At 39.2% G+C, this 14,397-nt stretch overlaps 1 protein-coding gene across 1 annotated transcript in view; it reads left to right on the forward strand.

Moving 5' to 3' along the window:
• Positions 1-328: 328 nt before the first annotated feature.
• Positions 329-14,397, forward strand: part of ATAD1 (ATPase family AAA domain containing 1) — a 39,988-nt gene continuing 25,919 nt past the window's right edge. Inside the window, exons 1-3 of the mRNA XM_066243936.1 lie at positions 329-463; positions 5,758-5,932; positions 13,706-13,804. Of these exons, the coding sequence (XP_066100033.1) occupies positions 5,771-5,932; positions 13,706-13,804 (261 nt within the window). The 5' untranslated portion in view covers positions 329-463; positions 5,758-5,770. The remainder of the gene's footprint in view (positions 464-5,757; positions 5,933-13,705; positions 13,805-14,397) is intronic.

Here is a 14,397-nt window from a genome sequence, read left to right on the forward strand (position 1 = left end):
GGTTAGGGGATGAAGGGCGTGAAAAGGATCAAGAAGGCATCAGGGAAGAATTTCTTTGCCGGGGTCACAGAGCCTTTCTTTGCACTCTCAAGAGGGTTCCCCGATTTGTCAGTGTTGCGCCCAGAGCCTGCGAGTAGGGCAAGAATTCTAAGTGACATGTCACACGAGCTACTCGAAAAAACCTCAGCCCAGCAGACAGCAAGTTAAGAGGCCAGTGTGCGACCTTGTTCCGGCCAATCCTGAACCAGTCCTACACTTGATCTTAGCCAAAAGGCCGAGAAGCGATCTGAACCAGTCCTAAAACCCGGAAACGCGCCCCTTCTTAGGCGACAGCCGCGGACTGCGCATGCTCCGTGCGACGGGGTGGGCTGCGGCTCGGGCCGGAAGCGTTCTCCCCCCGGTGGCGTTTCCTTCCTGTGTGAGATTAGCTAAGGGCTCTTGCTGCGGCTGTGTTTGGTTGTGGGTGAGTAGCGGGTTCCCGCGGGGCTTGGTGTGGTACGGGCGCGGGATCCTGCTGAGCTCCTTTAGGCTCTTTCTCGGAATTGCGAAGCCCAGCAGGAAAGGTCGCCTCCCCTTCCTCCCATGTCTCACCTCGGTGCCGCCCCCCAGCTTCTCCCAACCCTTGGTATCTCGCCGATTAACCTCCAAGGGCGTCCCAGGCCTCCCCTTGGCTTTCTGCCCGGCCGAGGACCTCAGGCCTCTGTTAGCGCTGTTCCAGGAGTTATGCTGTTTCCTACAGGGGGTCTCTAGGCAGCCTGGTCACTGCTTGAGCTTGCAGTCGGCCCAGGCGACCTCAGAACCGGGGTCCTAGGCACAGGCGGCCGGAGTGAACTGGGTCTGATGGTTGTACTGGTACTGCTATCACCTCGTGCAAAAACGGAGGTGGTTCTTAAGGCCTGTGCACACTTTCGCAGAGGATGATGTTAATTTTAACTTATCCTTTTTGTGAAGGATGGCAGTCTTTTATTGACATAAGGCTGTGTTAACAGGACCTTGATGTCTGCGAAACTGGAACTTTGGGATGGAGAAAAACTTTGTAAAACACTGCAGTGACTCTGGAGAGAAATACTCTAGTATGAACATGGCACTCAGTTCTTAACCTGTCAGTGAATTGCTTATTGACGAGGTAGTACGATTTCAAAGGTTTCTACCTTGAAATGGAGAACTCAAATGAAACCATTATCTGGAGTGCACAGCATCATTTATGTTTACGTACATAAATTGTTCATTTTGTTGATCCTAATGTTTATACAAGGTTGAAATACATTCCCTAACTGCCTTATGCACATGCAGCTTTTATTGTATGTTCTGCAGTAATGATTTTGTTACTGTAATGGCCTTACATTGCAGGCATATCAATGTCATATGAATGATAGATGAGTGTACAATAAAGTATATACAGTTACAACCTGCAAGTAGAAGTTTCAGTTTCATTTCAGGATTTTGAGGACATTTTAAAAGATGGAGTACTATTTTAGAAGTGGCCATAGGTAGACTACTGAATTACAGTAAATATATAGTTAATAGAGGTTTTGCATCTTGATATTTTTTATAGGATTAAAACTGTTATTATCTTGATGACTGGGATGTACTGATAACCCTAGTTCAGTGAACATCCAGTAGATGGCAGTTTTATCCTACTAAATCAAACTTTAAATAAATTAAAACCTTTTATTCAAATATCTCTAGTTTTCACAGATTAAGTTAATAAAACCCTTATTTGGCTACTAGTTTATTTTTATCGATGAATAATTTCCCCACATGATACCATGTATTTCAACTGCATTTTCAGATTTACTCTTTTGGAGGAAAGGTTAGAGAAGTTGATTTTATATCCTATAACTTTGTTTTATTTGAAAAAAAGTGGAATATTGTTAACCTATTTTTAGGAATCATGCTGTTGGAAGAAAGCACACATTGTCGTTTGTTACATGAAAAAAGATTTTAATTAGGTAGTTTCTTCCTAGATTCATTTTGAAAATTTCAATTAATGTAGTAACCAGACTGCATTCTTTATAGTAATCATATCTTAGCCATTATTGTATATCCAGTATATAGTAGGCATTATATATACAAGTTAAAAAGTATGAATTAAATACTTAACATTCCTAGGCCAAAGATTATTCTCCCCAAAGAAAGGCTTTCAATTATTAATTAAGTTTAAATTAAATAATGTCCTGTTGTAAATAGAATGGCTTCTAGGAATAGAGAAGTAAAGTTAGTGGAACCTTTGACTTTTCTTTGGAAATTATTCAAAAATCTGGCAGCAATTCTGGTGGAATGATTGAATGGGGAGGTTTTTTGCAGTTGCAATTTATCTGTTGAACAAATAATTATTGAATAGTCTCTTTTGTATATGACAATTATAAAAATGGGTAAGATGTAAATCCTGTATATAAGGGCTTAAACTCTAGTGGGCCCTGGCCGGTTGGCTCAGCGGTAGAGCGTCGGCCTGGCGTGCGGGGGACCCGGGTTCGGTTCCCGGCCAGGGCACATAGGAGAAGCGCCCATTTGCTTCTCCACCCCCGCCCCTCCTTCCTCTCTGTCTCTCTCTTCCCCTCCCGCAGCCAAGGCTCCATTGGAGCGAGGATGGCCCGGGCCCTGGGGATGGCTCCTTGGCCTCTGCCCCAGGCGCTAGAGTGGCTCTGGTCGTGGCAGAGCGACCCCCCGGAGGGGCAGAGCATCGCCTCCTGGTGGGCAGAGCTTCACCCCTGGTGGGCGTGCCGGGTGGATCTCGGTTGGGCGCATGCGGGAGTCTGTCTTTCCCCGTTTCTAGCTTCAGAAAAATACAAAAAAAAACCCTCTAGTGGAGTAGAATCCATATCAATATGTTCAGTAATACAGCCAGATGAATAATACAGTGGTCCCTCACCATCGTGGTGGTTAGGTTCCAGAACCCTCCACAATAGGCAAAAATCTGCAAAGTGGCGACCTTATATTTATTTTATTATTTATATATATTTTAAGGCTTTATAAACCCCACAATCTTATAAACCTTTCCCACACTGTCATTAACCTTTCCCACACTCTTATAAACACTTCCTATGCTCTTAAACACTTTACACTCTTAAACCTATATAATTTTAACAACATAAAATTCTGTGTGGGTACTCACCAGTGAATATACTACAACTTGAATGATGAAGATGATGATGTATTAGCTGGGCAGTACTAATGATGATGAAGGTGATGATGATGAGATTAATGTACTGTACATCCAAGAAGAAGAGCGTTATAGCTCATCTGCTGTATGGTACATATTTTATTTCAATTTAACATTTTAATGTTTTAATTAATGTTTTATATATATTTTTTGTTTTCAATTTTTTTAGGCTAGAAAATGCTTATTTTACCACAGAAATAATTAAAATAATAAATATATAAAAATACCTAAATACCACAAAATCCTGCAATCATAGCAAAAAATTCGTGATGCAAAATTATAGACAATTTAAAAATCCACAATACAGTGAGATTGTGAAAAGTGAACCACGATATGGCGAGGGACAACTGTATAGAGGATTAGTGTGATCTGAAGAGCTTCATGGAGCCTGTGAAGTTTTTGGAGTCTGGATAGAGCTTGACTAATCCTAGATGAATGGAGGGATATGCCCATGGAGCAGGGGTCCCCAAACTTTTTACACAGGGGGCCAGCTCACTCCCTCAGACTATTGGAGGGCTGGACTATAAAAATAACTATGAACAAATACCTGTGTACACTGCACATATCTTATTTTAAAGTAAAAAAACAAAACGGGAACAAATACAATATTTAAAATAAAGAACAAGTAAATTTAAATCAACAAACTGACCAGTATTTCAATGGGAACTATGGGCCTGCTTTTGGCTAATGAGATGGTCAATGTGCTCCTCTCACTGACCACCAGTGAAAGAGGTGCCCCTTCCAGAAGTGGCCGGATAAATGGCTTCAGGGGGCTGCATGTGGCCCGCGGGCCGTAGTTTGGGGACCCCTGCCATAGAGGATACTAGGTAGATAGGTGGGAGGGAAAGGACCTGGGGCATTTTCAGATCCTGTTGACACCAGCTGTTAAGAATTCCTGTTGAGAAATGGTGAGAAGAAAAATGCTTAAAAGTTTGTCTTTGGGGCTAGATAAGAATAGTCTTGAATGGTTGGGATTCCTGTAAATAAAGGGAAAGATTTGGGGTCTTTTTATTAGAGAGGAGGATGTACTCTGAATGGGTGAGATGTATCTGAAAAGAATTTCAAAATTATTGGCACTATTTTATGAGAGACAGTAAGAGGATCTTTAATTGAGTGGTGGTAGGGAGAAGATTAATTTTAGAGCTGGAATGACCATAGATACTAATCTCTGGAGTACCTAATTTTTACCTGTTACTGAGCCATCTGTACAAATTCTGATTTATTCCCTTTACGCGAGTGTAAAATATATATATTCCTTTTGTGTTTTTTCCCTTTTTGTCACATAGCACTCAACACAGTCCTGTGCTATGAGAGTATAAAGCTTGTTTGAAGCTAAGATCCCATCTTCTATCATTTGATAGTTACACTGTCCCCAACAACTTCTTTTGAGTAGTCATTGCTTTTTTTTTTTAAGTTTTTTTTTTAGTTTTATTTTATTTTATTTATTGATTTTTAGAGAGAAGAGAGAGAGAGAGAGAGAAAGGGGAGGAGCAGGAAGCATCAACTCCCACATGTGCCCTGACCAGGCAAGCCCAGGGTCTCGAACCAGCAATCTCAGTGTTCCAGGTCGATGCCCCATCCCACTGTGCCACCACAGGTCAGGCGAGTAGTCATTGCTTATGACAGGGGTGTTCATGCCTCCTATAAGACTAGCTGTGATCGATGTAGCTTCTCATGGATATATGTAAAAGTAGGCACATTGCCTTCTGTTTTCCTCTCTATCTTGGGTATGTGCTGTATTTTTTGGTTCAGAAATATTTGAATATTCTGTTGCTTCACATTTAGCTAAGTTGTTGGAAATAATGTGACTCAAAAAATTTAATGTCACTTATTAAGGAAATGGCATGTTTAAATTTAAGTAGGCCCTGAAAACCTTTAAAAGTAAGTATAGGTGGCACAGTGGATAAAGCGTTGACCTGGAAATGCTGAGGTCGCTGGTTCGAAACCCTGGGCTTTGCCTGGTCAAGGTACATATGGGAGTTGATGCTTCCAGCTTCTCCCCACCTTCTCTCTCTCTCTCCCCCTCTCTGTCTTTCTCTCTCTCTTCTCTAAAAATGAATAAATAAAATTAAAAAAAAAAGTAAATATAAGGAAATAAGTCAATTCACAATTTGAATTTCCCTAAAAAATTTCTTGGTTTACATTACAGTTAATAGAAATAATTCTTACCATCACATTAGGAAAGCATTTCATTGTTGGCTGCCTTGCCTCAGTTAGGATAGTGTTATAGTCATTATTTTTTTAGGCTTTGAAATAGTTCTTTTAAAAGTGTTGAAGAGTAAATACTTTAATAGGTTTATTGTATTTTTCAAATAGAATTAATCTCTACTTAAATTATATGAGCTTTTAGGAAAGTTCATTAAAAATTCTAATAAATAAGCCCCAATTTCTAGTATGTCCCTTCCGTTTTCAAGGGGAATTTCAAGTGTGTTTATTTACTTACCATTTAAAACCCTATTTCTCTTCAAAGTAAAACACTAAGGGTAAAGTTGAATTTGACTAGTAGTTTTTTGTTGCTTAAATTAAGGTACTTCTAAACCTCCCAATTTTAATGACTAGTTATTACCTAGTAACATTTCTGTTTATTTTTTAAGGTTAACTGCCAAGATGGTACATGCTGAAGCCTTTTCTCGTCCCTTGACTCGGAATGAGGTTGTTGGGTTAATTTTCCGTTTGACAATATTTGGTGCAGTAACATACTTTACAATCAAATGGATGGTAGATGCAATTGATCCAACCAGAAAACAGAAAGTAGAAGCCCAGAAACAGGTATGGTTAAAATATTTCAGCATCATTTTTCTTGTAGCTAGCAAATATTGTTCCATAAAACTCAGAATTATAAGTTAACAAATTCCGTAAGATTCACATTAAAATGTTTCTGTGTTATATTTAATTTCATTATTCCTAAAAGTTACTTGTTTCTCAAATCCTTTTTGATATATAGGTAACTTAGAAGAGAAAATAATGAAGAATAAAAATATTACAATATTTGGTTGTGATCATTCTCATTAGATTATTTTTGTCAGCTATTTGTTACCTGAAGGAATCTAGGTAAAATTTTTCAACAGATGAAACAATTTATCTTTAATAAGGTATATATTTGCTTTATATGACATTTGAAATGTGAATAATACTGATAAGCTGTCAGTCTTAGACTTACAAACGACACTAATTTCTAATTAAGGAGTTGCTAAAAATGGTATTGTTAATATAAGTTTTTGTAGTTTTATTTTTCAGCTACTGCCTCTTGTGGTCATCTCATTACATGATCTATTTGTTTTGGTTCCTATTTTTAAAAAACAAAAGCCTTCAAGGATCTTTCAAATGTTTCTTGCTGTTTGAAGGCAAAATGTTTTATTCTTGGATTTTTAGATTTCTTTTGTGAGTTGTGACTGATGCATTCAGTAAACCTCTATTGAGCTACTAGCAAATGCTTGGTGCTAAGGATAAAAGATGAATAAATCTTGTTCTTTCAAATGCTGTGGGCTGGTGTGAGAAATTGGGATGTAAAGAAATGAATGTTTTACAGTGCTATGTATGGCTCTTAAAGCAGTGAAAACTGTAGTTTCTTAAATATTGCTTACTGTATATATCTGAAAAGCAATTTGGACAGTTGTGAGTCTGTTCTCTGAATTTGATTATAAAATAATTGAATCAGGCTCTAGATTATATCATCATATCAGTCAGTTCATTACTGTAGGAAGTCTGACCAGTGTAGATTTTTATAAAAGTGAATTTGAGTATACTCATATGTCAGCCTACATTGTAGCTTCCCCCCCACCACCTGAATCATGAAACTCAATTTAAGTCTGAGGTCAAATTATTGACAAGTCATATTATTTAAAAAAAATTTTAATAATAGTATGTGATTTTTAAACAGAATTTTGTCATTTATTTTCTTAGCTTCTAAAAGCCCTGGAATACACATGTGGAGGACATACAGAAAGCTAAATATAGATATTTAATACTTGAATATAGTAGGTCTTTATTATAAATTATGTGTATAGTACTGTTCAAAATATCAGGTATATAAAGTATTAAATGCCATCTGTTCTCATAAGTGCCCATGGTAGGGGGAAAAGACCTGTTCATGACAGTATAAATTATATTTAGAAGTAGATTATCCTAATGGCCTGATGAGTAGTGAAGACAAACTATGGCATTTAGAGAAAGCCTTCATTGATGGTTGAGTCAGTTGAGGATGACTTCATGAAAAATTTTGTCCTCTAGGATAGGCAAGGACAATTTTAAGTAGAAAGAAAATCATGAACGGAATTATGATGGATGTAGGAATAACAAGACTTGTTAAAGGAACAGTAAATAGACTAGTCGGGTTGATTCAGTGGTAGTCAACCTGGTCCCTACCGCCCACTAGTGGGCGTTCCAGCTTTCATGGTGGGCGGTAGTGGAGCAACCAAAGTATAAATAAAAAGATAGATTTAACTATAGTAAGTTTTTTTTTTTATTTTTTTATTTTTTTTTTATTTTTTTATTTTTTTTTCATTTTTCTGAAGCTGGAAACAGGGAGAGACAGTCAGACAGACTCCCGCATGCGCCCGACCGGGATCCACCCGGCACGCCCACCAGGGGCGGTGTTCTGCCCCCCAGGGGGCGATGCTCTGCCCATCCTGGGCGTCGCCATATTGCGACCAGAGCCACTCTAGCGCCTGAGGCAGAGGCCACAGAGCCATGCCCAGCGCCCGGGCCATCTTTGCTTCAATGGAGCCTTGGCTGCAGGAGGGGAAGAGAGAGACAGAGAGGAAAGCGCGGCGGAGGGGTGGAGAAGCAAATGGGCGCTTCTCCTATGTGCCCTGGCCGGGAATCGAACCCGGGTCCTCCGCACGCTAGGCCGACGCTCTACCGCTGAGCCAACCGGCCAGGGCCTATAGTAAGTTTTATAAAGATTTATTCTGCCAAACTTAGCGAAAATCCAACATAAAGTACTTGGTAAGTAATTATTATTATATGCTTTAACTTGCTGTAACTCTGCTTTATATATTTTATAAAGTAAAGTGACTTTCCTACTTTATAAATCACCATTACTGTGGAACCGGTGGGTGGTTAGAAAATTTTACTACTAACAGAGATACAAAAGTGGGCAGTAGGTATAAAAAGGTTGACTGCCCCTGCGAGTGTTTATGCAACTAACTAGTAGAACTTGGAGGGAAAGGTAAGGGACTAAATGATAAAGGACCTTCACTGTGAAGTCAGAGAACAGAGCTCTACTTTTTCCTTAGTCTTTTTAATGTTTGGTGGTTGGACACAGGCTGGTAAATGCCACAGCATTTGAGAAGTTCATGAACTAAGAAGGAGGTATGCTTTCTTTTTGGTCAGGGGCTATATAGCCTCTCTGTTACCCTTTTTTCCTTCCTTACCTCCCTGGCTAACTGTTGAAATATGCTATTGACCAGTTGAAGTCCTCTATATAGGCAGTAGTATACCATTAAGAATTTTTGAGTAAGTGCATGATATGGAAATAGTCCTGGCAAAGACCTAGGTATAGTAAGATGACAACATGAATGGAGTGAGTGAAAAGGATAATAATGGATGTTGGAAGGACTTTGTGATGATATGGGAAAAGAAAAAAGATATATTACAAATGAATCCAAGATTTGTCTGGAGTCCTCAAAGACTCATTATATCTTTATAGGTGTCTAGAAACTGGTAGATAGGGAAAGTTTAGGAGAAGATGATATTTGATTTGGGTGTCTTGCCAAATAACTTTGAGAATACATACATTAAAATTGGAAAGAAGAGATTTAAGTGCACTAACCCTAAGATGATTGTCTTCACATGTCTAGAAAGTATATTTTCTAGAATTTAAATATAAAGATAAATACTCAAATTCTTTGCTATTTCTATTTAAATACGTTTTAAAAGCTTTATCAGTGATTTCCTCGGTCTACACTTAAATTGAAGTATTTTAGCTGTGACCTCAGTAAATGCTTTTGAACCTACATTTACATAGTTTATCACTCTTTTTATATTCTTCACTTGTTAATTCCATTTCTAACTTTCTAAAATTATTCTTCCAAAAGAAAAATTTTTATAATCTTTTAGTACCTGAATGAAATGAGTGTTTCTTTTCTTCTGCTCTATTCTCCATTTTCTTTCCCCCCATTTTAAGCAAAAATATTAGTTTACTATATCCTACTCCAATTCTTAATTTTTAAAATCATAGTTTACATGGAGGAAAAAGTGAAATAGCCTGAAAGAATAAAAAATACTATGAAACAGCCCTGGCCTGGTAGTTTACATAGTTTGTTAGAGCATCATCCCAATACACCAAGGTTGGGGATTCAGTCCTCTGGGTCAGGGCACATACAAGAATCAATCAGTGAATGCATATGACAAATCTATGTTTCGCTCTTTCTTTCCCTCCGTCCTTTCTCTCTAAAATCAGTAAAAAATACTATGAAAGACTTAAAAAGATGGGTCTACAGTAAAATATAAGAGGTCAGTGACCTCTTCCCTCTGATTCCCCTCAGAACCCAGTTCACCATTTTCCCTCCGTAGAGACAACTACTTGGAGGGACCCATTCAAAACCAAGCAGATGTTGGTGACTAGAAAATGTAATTGTTATTAATCTGTAAATGATAAATCAACACATGAACATAGGCCATGTTTAGGGTAGTCCAATTATAATTTTGTTTTTCTAGTTAAAACATTTTAGAAATACAGGCTCAGTTAAATGTGTCAAAGCTAGACGATTGGCTGACAGATTCCTGGGACAGAGTTTGGTAGTGGTATGGTGTTTTGGGGTGTTCTCTTTTCATTTATTTATTTTTTCTTTTTTTTTTTCTTTTTCATTTTTCTGAAGCTGGAAACAGGGAGAGACAGTCAGACAGACTCCCGCATGCGCCCGACCGGGATCCACCCGGCACGCCCACCAGGGGCGACGCTCTGCCCACCAGGGGGCGGTGCTCTGCCCATCCTGGGCGTCGCCATGATGCGACCAGAGCCACTCTAGCGCCTGAGGCAGAGGCCACAGAGCCATCCCCAGCGCCCGGGCCATCTTTGGTCCAATGGAGCCTTGGCTGTGGGAGGGGAAGAGAGAGACAGAGAGGAAAGCGCGGCGGAGGGGTGGAGAAGCAAATGGGCGCTTCTCCTGTGTGCCCTGGCCGGGAATCGAACCCGGGTCCTCCGCACGCTAGGCCGACGCTCTACCGCTGAGCCAACCAGCCAGGGCTTCATTTATTTTTTTTTAAACCATGTTCTGTACTCCTAAATGAGGAATATTGATGTTTCAGCTGAACATGAACTTTGAATTTAGATAAATTAGGGTTTGAGTTTTGGTAATGCCAGTTTCTAGCTGTGTAGTCTTTGCAGTTCTTGTAATATCTTAACTGACCCTGAGTTCCTTATCTGAGAAATGAGAGTAATAATAGGTGTTCTCAGCATGGTTTAAAGGATTGATTCTAAAGTACCCAGCACAGTGCCAGGCATGTGGTATATGCTCAATAAACATTAATTTATTTTCTCTTTTCTGTCAATGTTATTAATGCAACCTGAACACATTGCTGAATGAAACTGCTATTGTGGGAAAAGGTTCTAGTTAACTTGACTTTAACAATTTCTCTTTTTTTTAGATTTTATTTATTGATTTTACAGAGTGGAGAAAGAAGGGTGGGGGAGCAAGAAGTGTCAACTCATAGCTGCTTTACTTTAGTTGTTCACTGATTTGCTTGTCATATGTACCTTGACTGGGCAAGCCCAGGGTTTCAAGTCAGTGACCTCAGTATTCCAAGTCGATGCTTTATCTACTGTGCCACCACAGGCCAGGCTACTGTTTCTATCTCTATAGGGTAAAAAACATAGTTTTCCTAAATTCTTTTAGGAAATCCTAGATATAAATAAAGGTGATTGTTATTTAAAGCAAGAGGAAATTTTGGCCTGGAGTAAAAATTTAAGGGTAACTACCCAATGGGGAAAACGCAGGGTTTCTCAAGTGGGCACTAATGACATTTGGGGCCAGATAATTTGGTGGGGAGAGTAGAGGACAGGCTATCCTGTGCTTCCTAGAATGTTTAGCAGCATCCCTGTCTCTGCTGACTAGATACCAGTAGCATCCTTCCCCTCACCCAAGTGGCCATGAGAAGTATTTCCAGACTTTGCCAAATGTCCCCTCAGGTGCAAAAGTCACCCCTCGATTTAGAATCACTGATTTAAAGCATTGCCCCCAAAAAGAACACATGTGGGATGGCTTTACATTTATAAAATCATAATGAAAAAGAAGAATGAAATTAATGTTATTACAGATACTAAAATTGGATACCTTTTATAGCTGACACATAAAAGATTTAAAGTCAGTGAAAGAGAAGATATTTATAAGAGAGAAATAAAAGGACCTGGAAAAGGCAGCTTTATCCTTTAACTATAGGCGAATGGCTGAAATAGGAATAATATGTGGTTCATAGCACTTTTTAAAAATATTATTACTGCCTGACCTGTGGTGGCGCAGTGGGATAAAGCGTCGACCTGGAACACTGAGGTCGCAGGTTCGAAACCTTGGGCTTGCCTGGTCAAGGCACATATGGGAGTTGATGCTTCCTGCTCCTCTCCCTTCTCTCTCTCTCTGTCTCTCTCTCTCCTCTCTCTCTAAAAAATCAATAAAAAAAAATGTTATTACTAAGATATGATTAGCATACATCCTAATCTTTTAACCAGTCTATAACTAGAGTACAGTGTGATTTGAATTTCTTCATATATATATATTTTTTTATTTTATTTTATTTTATTTTTTTTGACAGAGACAGAGTCAGAGAGAGGGACAGATAGGGACAGACAGACAGGAAGGGAGAGAGATGAGAAGCGTCAACTTTCATTGCAGCTCCTTAGTTGTTCATTGATTGCTTTCTCATATGTGCCTTGATGGGGAGGGGGGCTACAGCACAGTGAGTGACCCCTTGCTCAAGCCAGCGACCTTGGGCTCAAGCCAGTGATCTTGGGCTTCAAGCCAGCAACCTTTGGGCTCAAGCCAGTGACCATGGGGTCATGGTTATGATCCCACACTCAAGCCGGTGACCTTGGGATATCAAACCTGGGTCCTCTGCATCCCAGTCCGATGCTCTATCCACTGCATCACCACCTGGTCAGGCTTAAATTTCCTTTTAGAGCAAGAGTACCCCTAACAAGATGACACAAAAATTTAGTTAAATACATGATTTAGCTGAGTACCTTCATTTCTAAAAATGCTAACTTATTTGAAGTTTGAACGTGTTACAGATTATTAAAAACTTGTTAGTGGACCAAAGTAATATGTGTGATGGTTAGAGTATGGCCTCTAGTGTTGGACTGCTTGGATTCGTATATTGCCTCTTTCATTGGCTCACTTTTAACCTAAGGTAATTACTTACGGAGCTAAATTTGGATATTTCTTTTCCATGGTGGGAAAAAATTGTGCCTATCTTATATTATAGGCTCACTCTGAGGATTCAATGAGTTAATCTACTTGTAGTATTTTGACATAATATTTGGCACACTGGGTAAATGTTTATCATTATTATCATGATTTTTATTTTAATTGAAAATTCTGTTGCATTGATAAAGCTCATAGGCTTAAGGTTAGTTTTGCACAGCTCTAAAAATATATGTAAGTATACTTCTAAGTCAGTATTTTTATTATACTTGGTTGCCTAGTCCCAGGAATTGACTTTAAAAGGCATAGCGTCTCTGAACAACTTGAAATTAGATCAACTGTTGTAGATTTCTGGGTAATTTGAAAGAAGTTAGGCCCCTATTTTTAGATACTGTTAATTTTTTTTTTTTTTTTTTAGTAAGTGGAGAGAGAGAGAGAGAGAGACAGGAAGGGAGAGAGATGAGAAGCATCAACTCATTGTTGCACCTTAGTTGTTCATTGATTGCTTTCTCATATGTGCTTTGACTAGGGGGCTCCAGCTGAGCCAGTGACCCCTTACTTGAACCAGTGACCTTTGGATTCAAGCCAGCAACCATGGGGTCATGTCTGTGATCTCATGCTCAAGCTGGCAACCCCATGCTTGAGCTGGTGAGCCTGTGTTCAAGCTGGCAACCTTGGGTTTTCAAACCCGGGTCCTCTGCATTCCAGGCTGAGACTCTATCCACTGCTCCCCCGCCTGGTCAGGTATACTCTGTTAATTTAAGTAAAGAAATTCTACTTGTCCATTTCTTGATATCCTTAATTCCTCAGTCTTTTATTTTGAGGTTTCATCTGTATCTGTAATGATGATCCTACTGGGAGAAAGAAATAAAGTTGGACCTTAGAGTCTCATTGAGCAGTGTGAAGCTTTGTATATATCTCTTCAATCACAAGCTCTGTTATCTCACTTCCCCTCATTTTCCAGGAGCTGGTTTAAATTGTCCTCATTTTTGTGAAGTAAACCATCAAATTTTTCTTTACCAAAAGGACTTGCAGTGGGAGAGGATGAGATCAAGGAGCTTAGAACATTTCTGGAAAATTCTTGTATGTCTGTTCATTGCTTTTTAGATTTCACATATACCTGTTTTGAAGTGTCAGTATTAAATATCAAACTAAAGGACATTACTTTTTTTTTCCTTTCTAGGCAGAGAAATTAATGAAGCAAATTGGTGTGAAAAATGTGAAGCTTTCAGAATATGAAATGAGTATTGCTGCTCATCTTGTAGACCCTCTTAACATGCATGTATGTATCGTGAATCTTATTTAAGATTTTTTTTTTTTTTGTCCAGAATTTTGTCTCAGTGGTCCCAAAGGCCACAACCAGGTTTGATGATTCTCTAGGAGAAATCGCAGGAGTCAGCGTAGTGGTACGCATGGGTGTGATTTATTACAGCAAAAGGATACAAGGCCAAATCAGCAAGGAAAGAGGGTCCTGGGATAAAGTGATAAAGTCCACAGGAAATCTGGCACAAGCTTCCAAGAATCTTCTCCTAGTGAAGTCATACAGGATGCACTTGATTCCTCTCGTAACAAGTTGTGACACTCATGGAAAATGCTATCTGTCAGGGATCTCATTAGAGACTCCATGCCCAGAGTTTTAATTGGTGCTAGTCGTGTGGACTTTTCTAACATCTACCAAAATTCTGTAAGAAGACAGGTATTTGCCATAAACCATATTGTTTGCACAAACAGTTTAGTCACAGTGAGTTAGTTGTTCTTATCAGGGAATGATGGGAATGCTTCTAAAACCTAAGTTCCCATACTCCAGCCTGGGGCCTGCCTTCTAAGCAGGCCTTTCTAAGGATAATAATCTTAGTCTTGCTATGTTAACTTACT

The sequence above is a fragment of the Saccopteryx bilineata genome, chromosome 9 (assembly GCF_036850765.1).
Source record: "Saccopteryx bilineata isolate mSacBil1 chromosome 9, mSacBil1_pri_phased_curated, whole genome shotgun sequence".
NCBI classification, from domain to species: Eukaryota; Metazoa; Chordata; class Mammalia; order Chiroptera; family Emballonuridae; genus Saccopteryx; species Saccopteryx bilineata.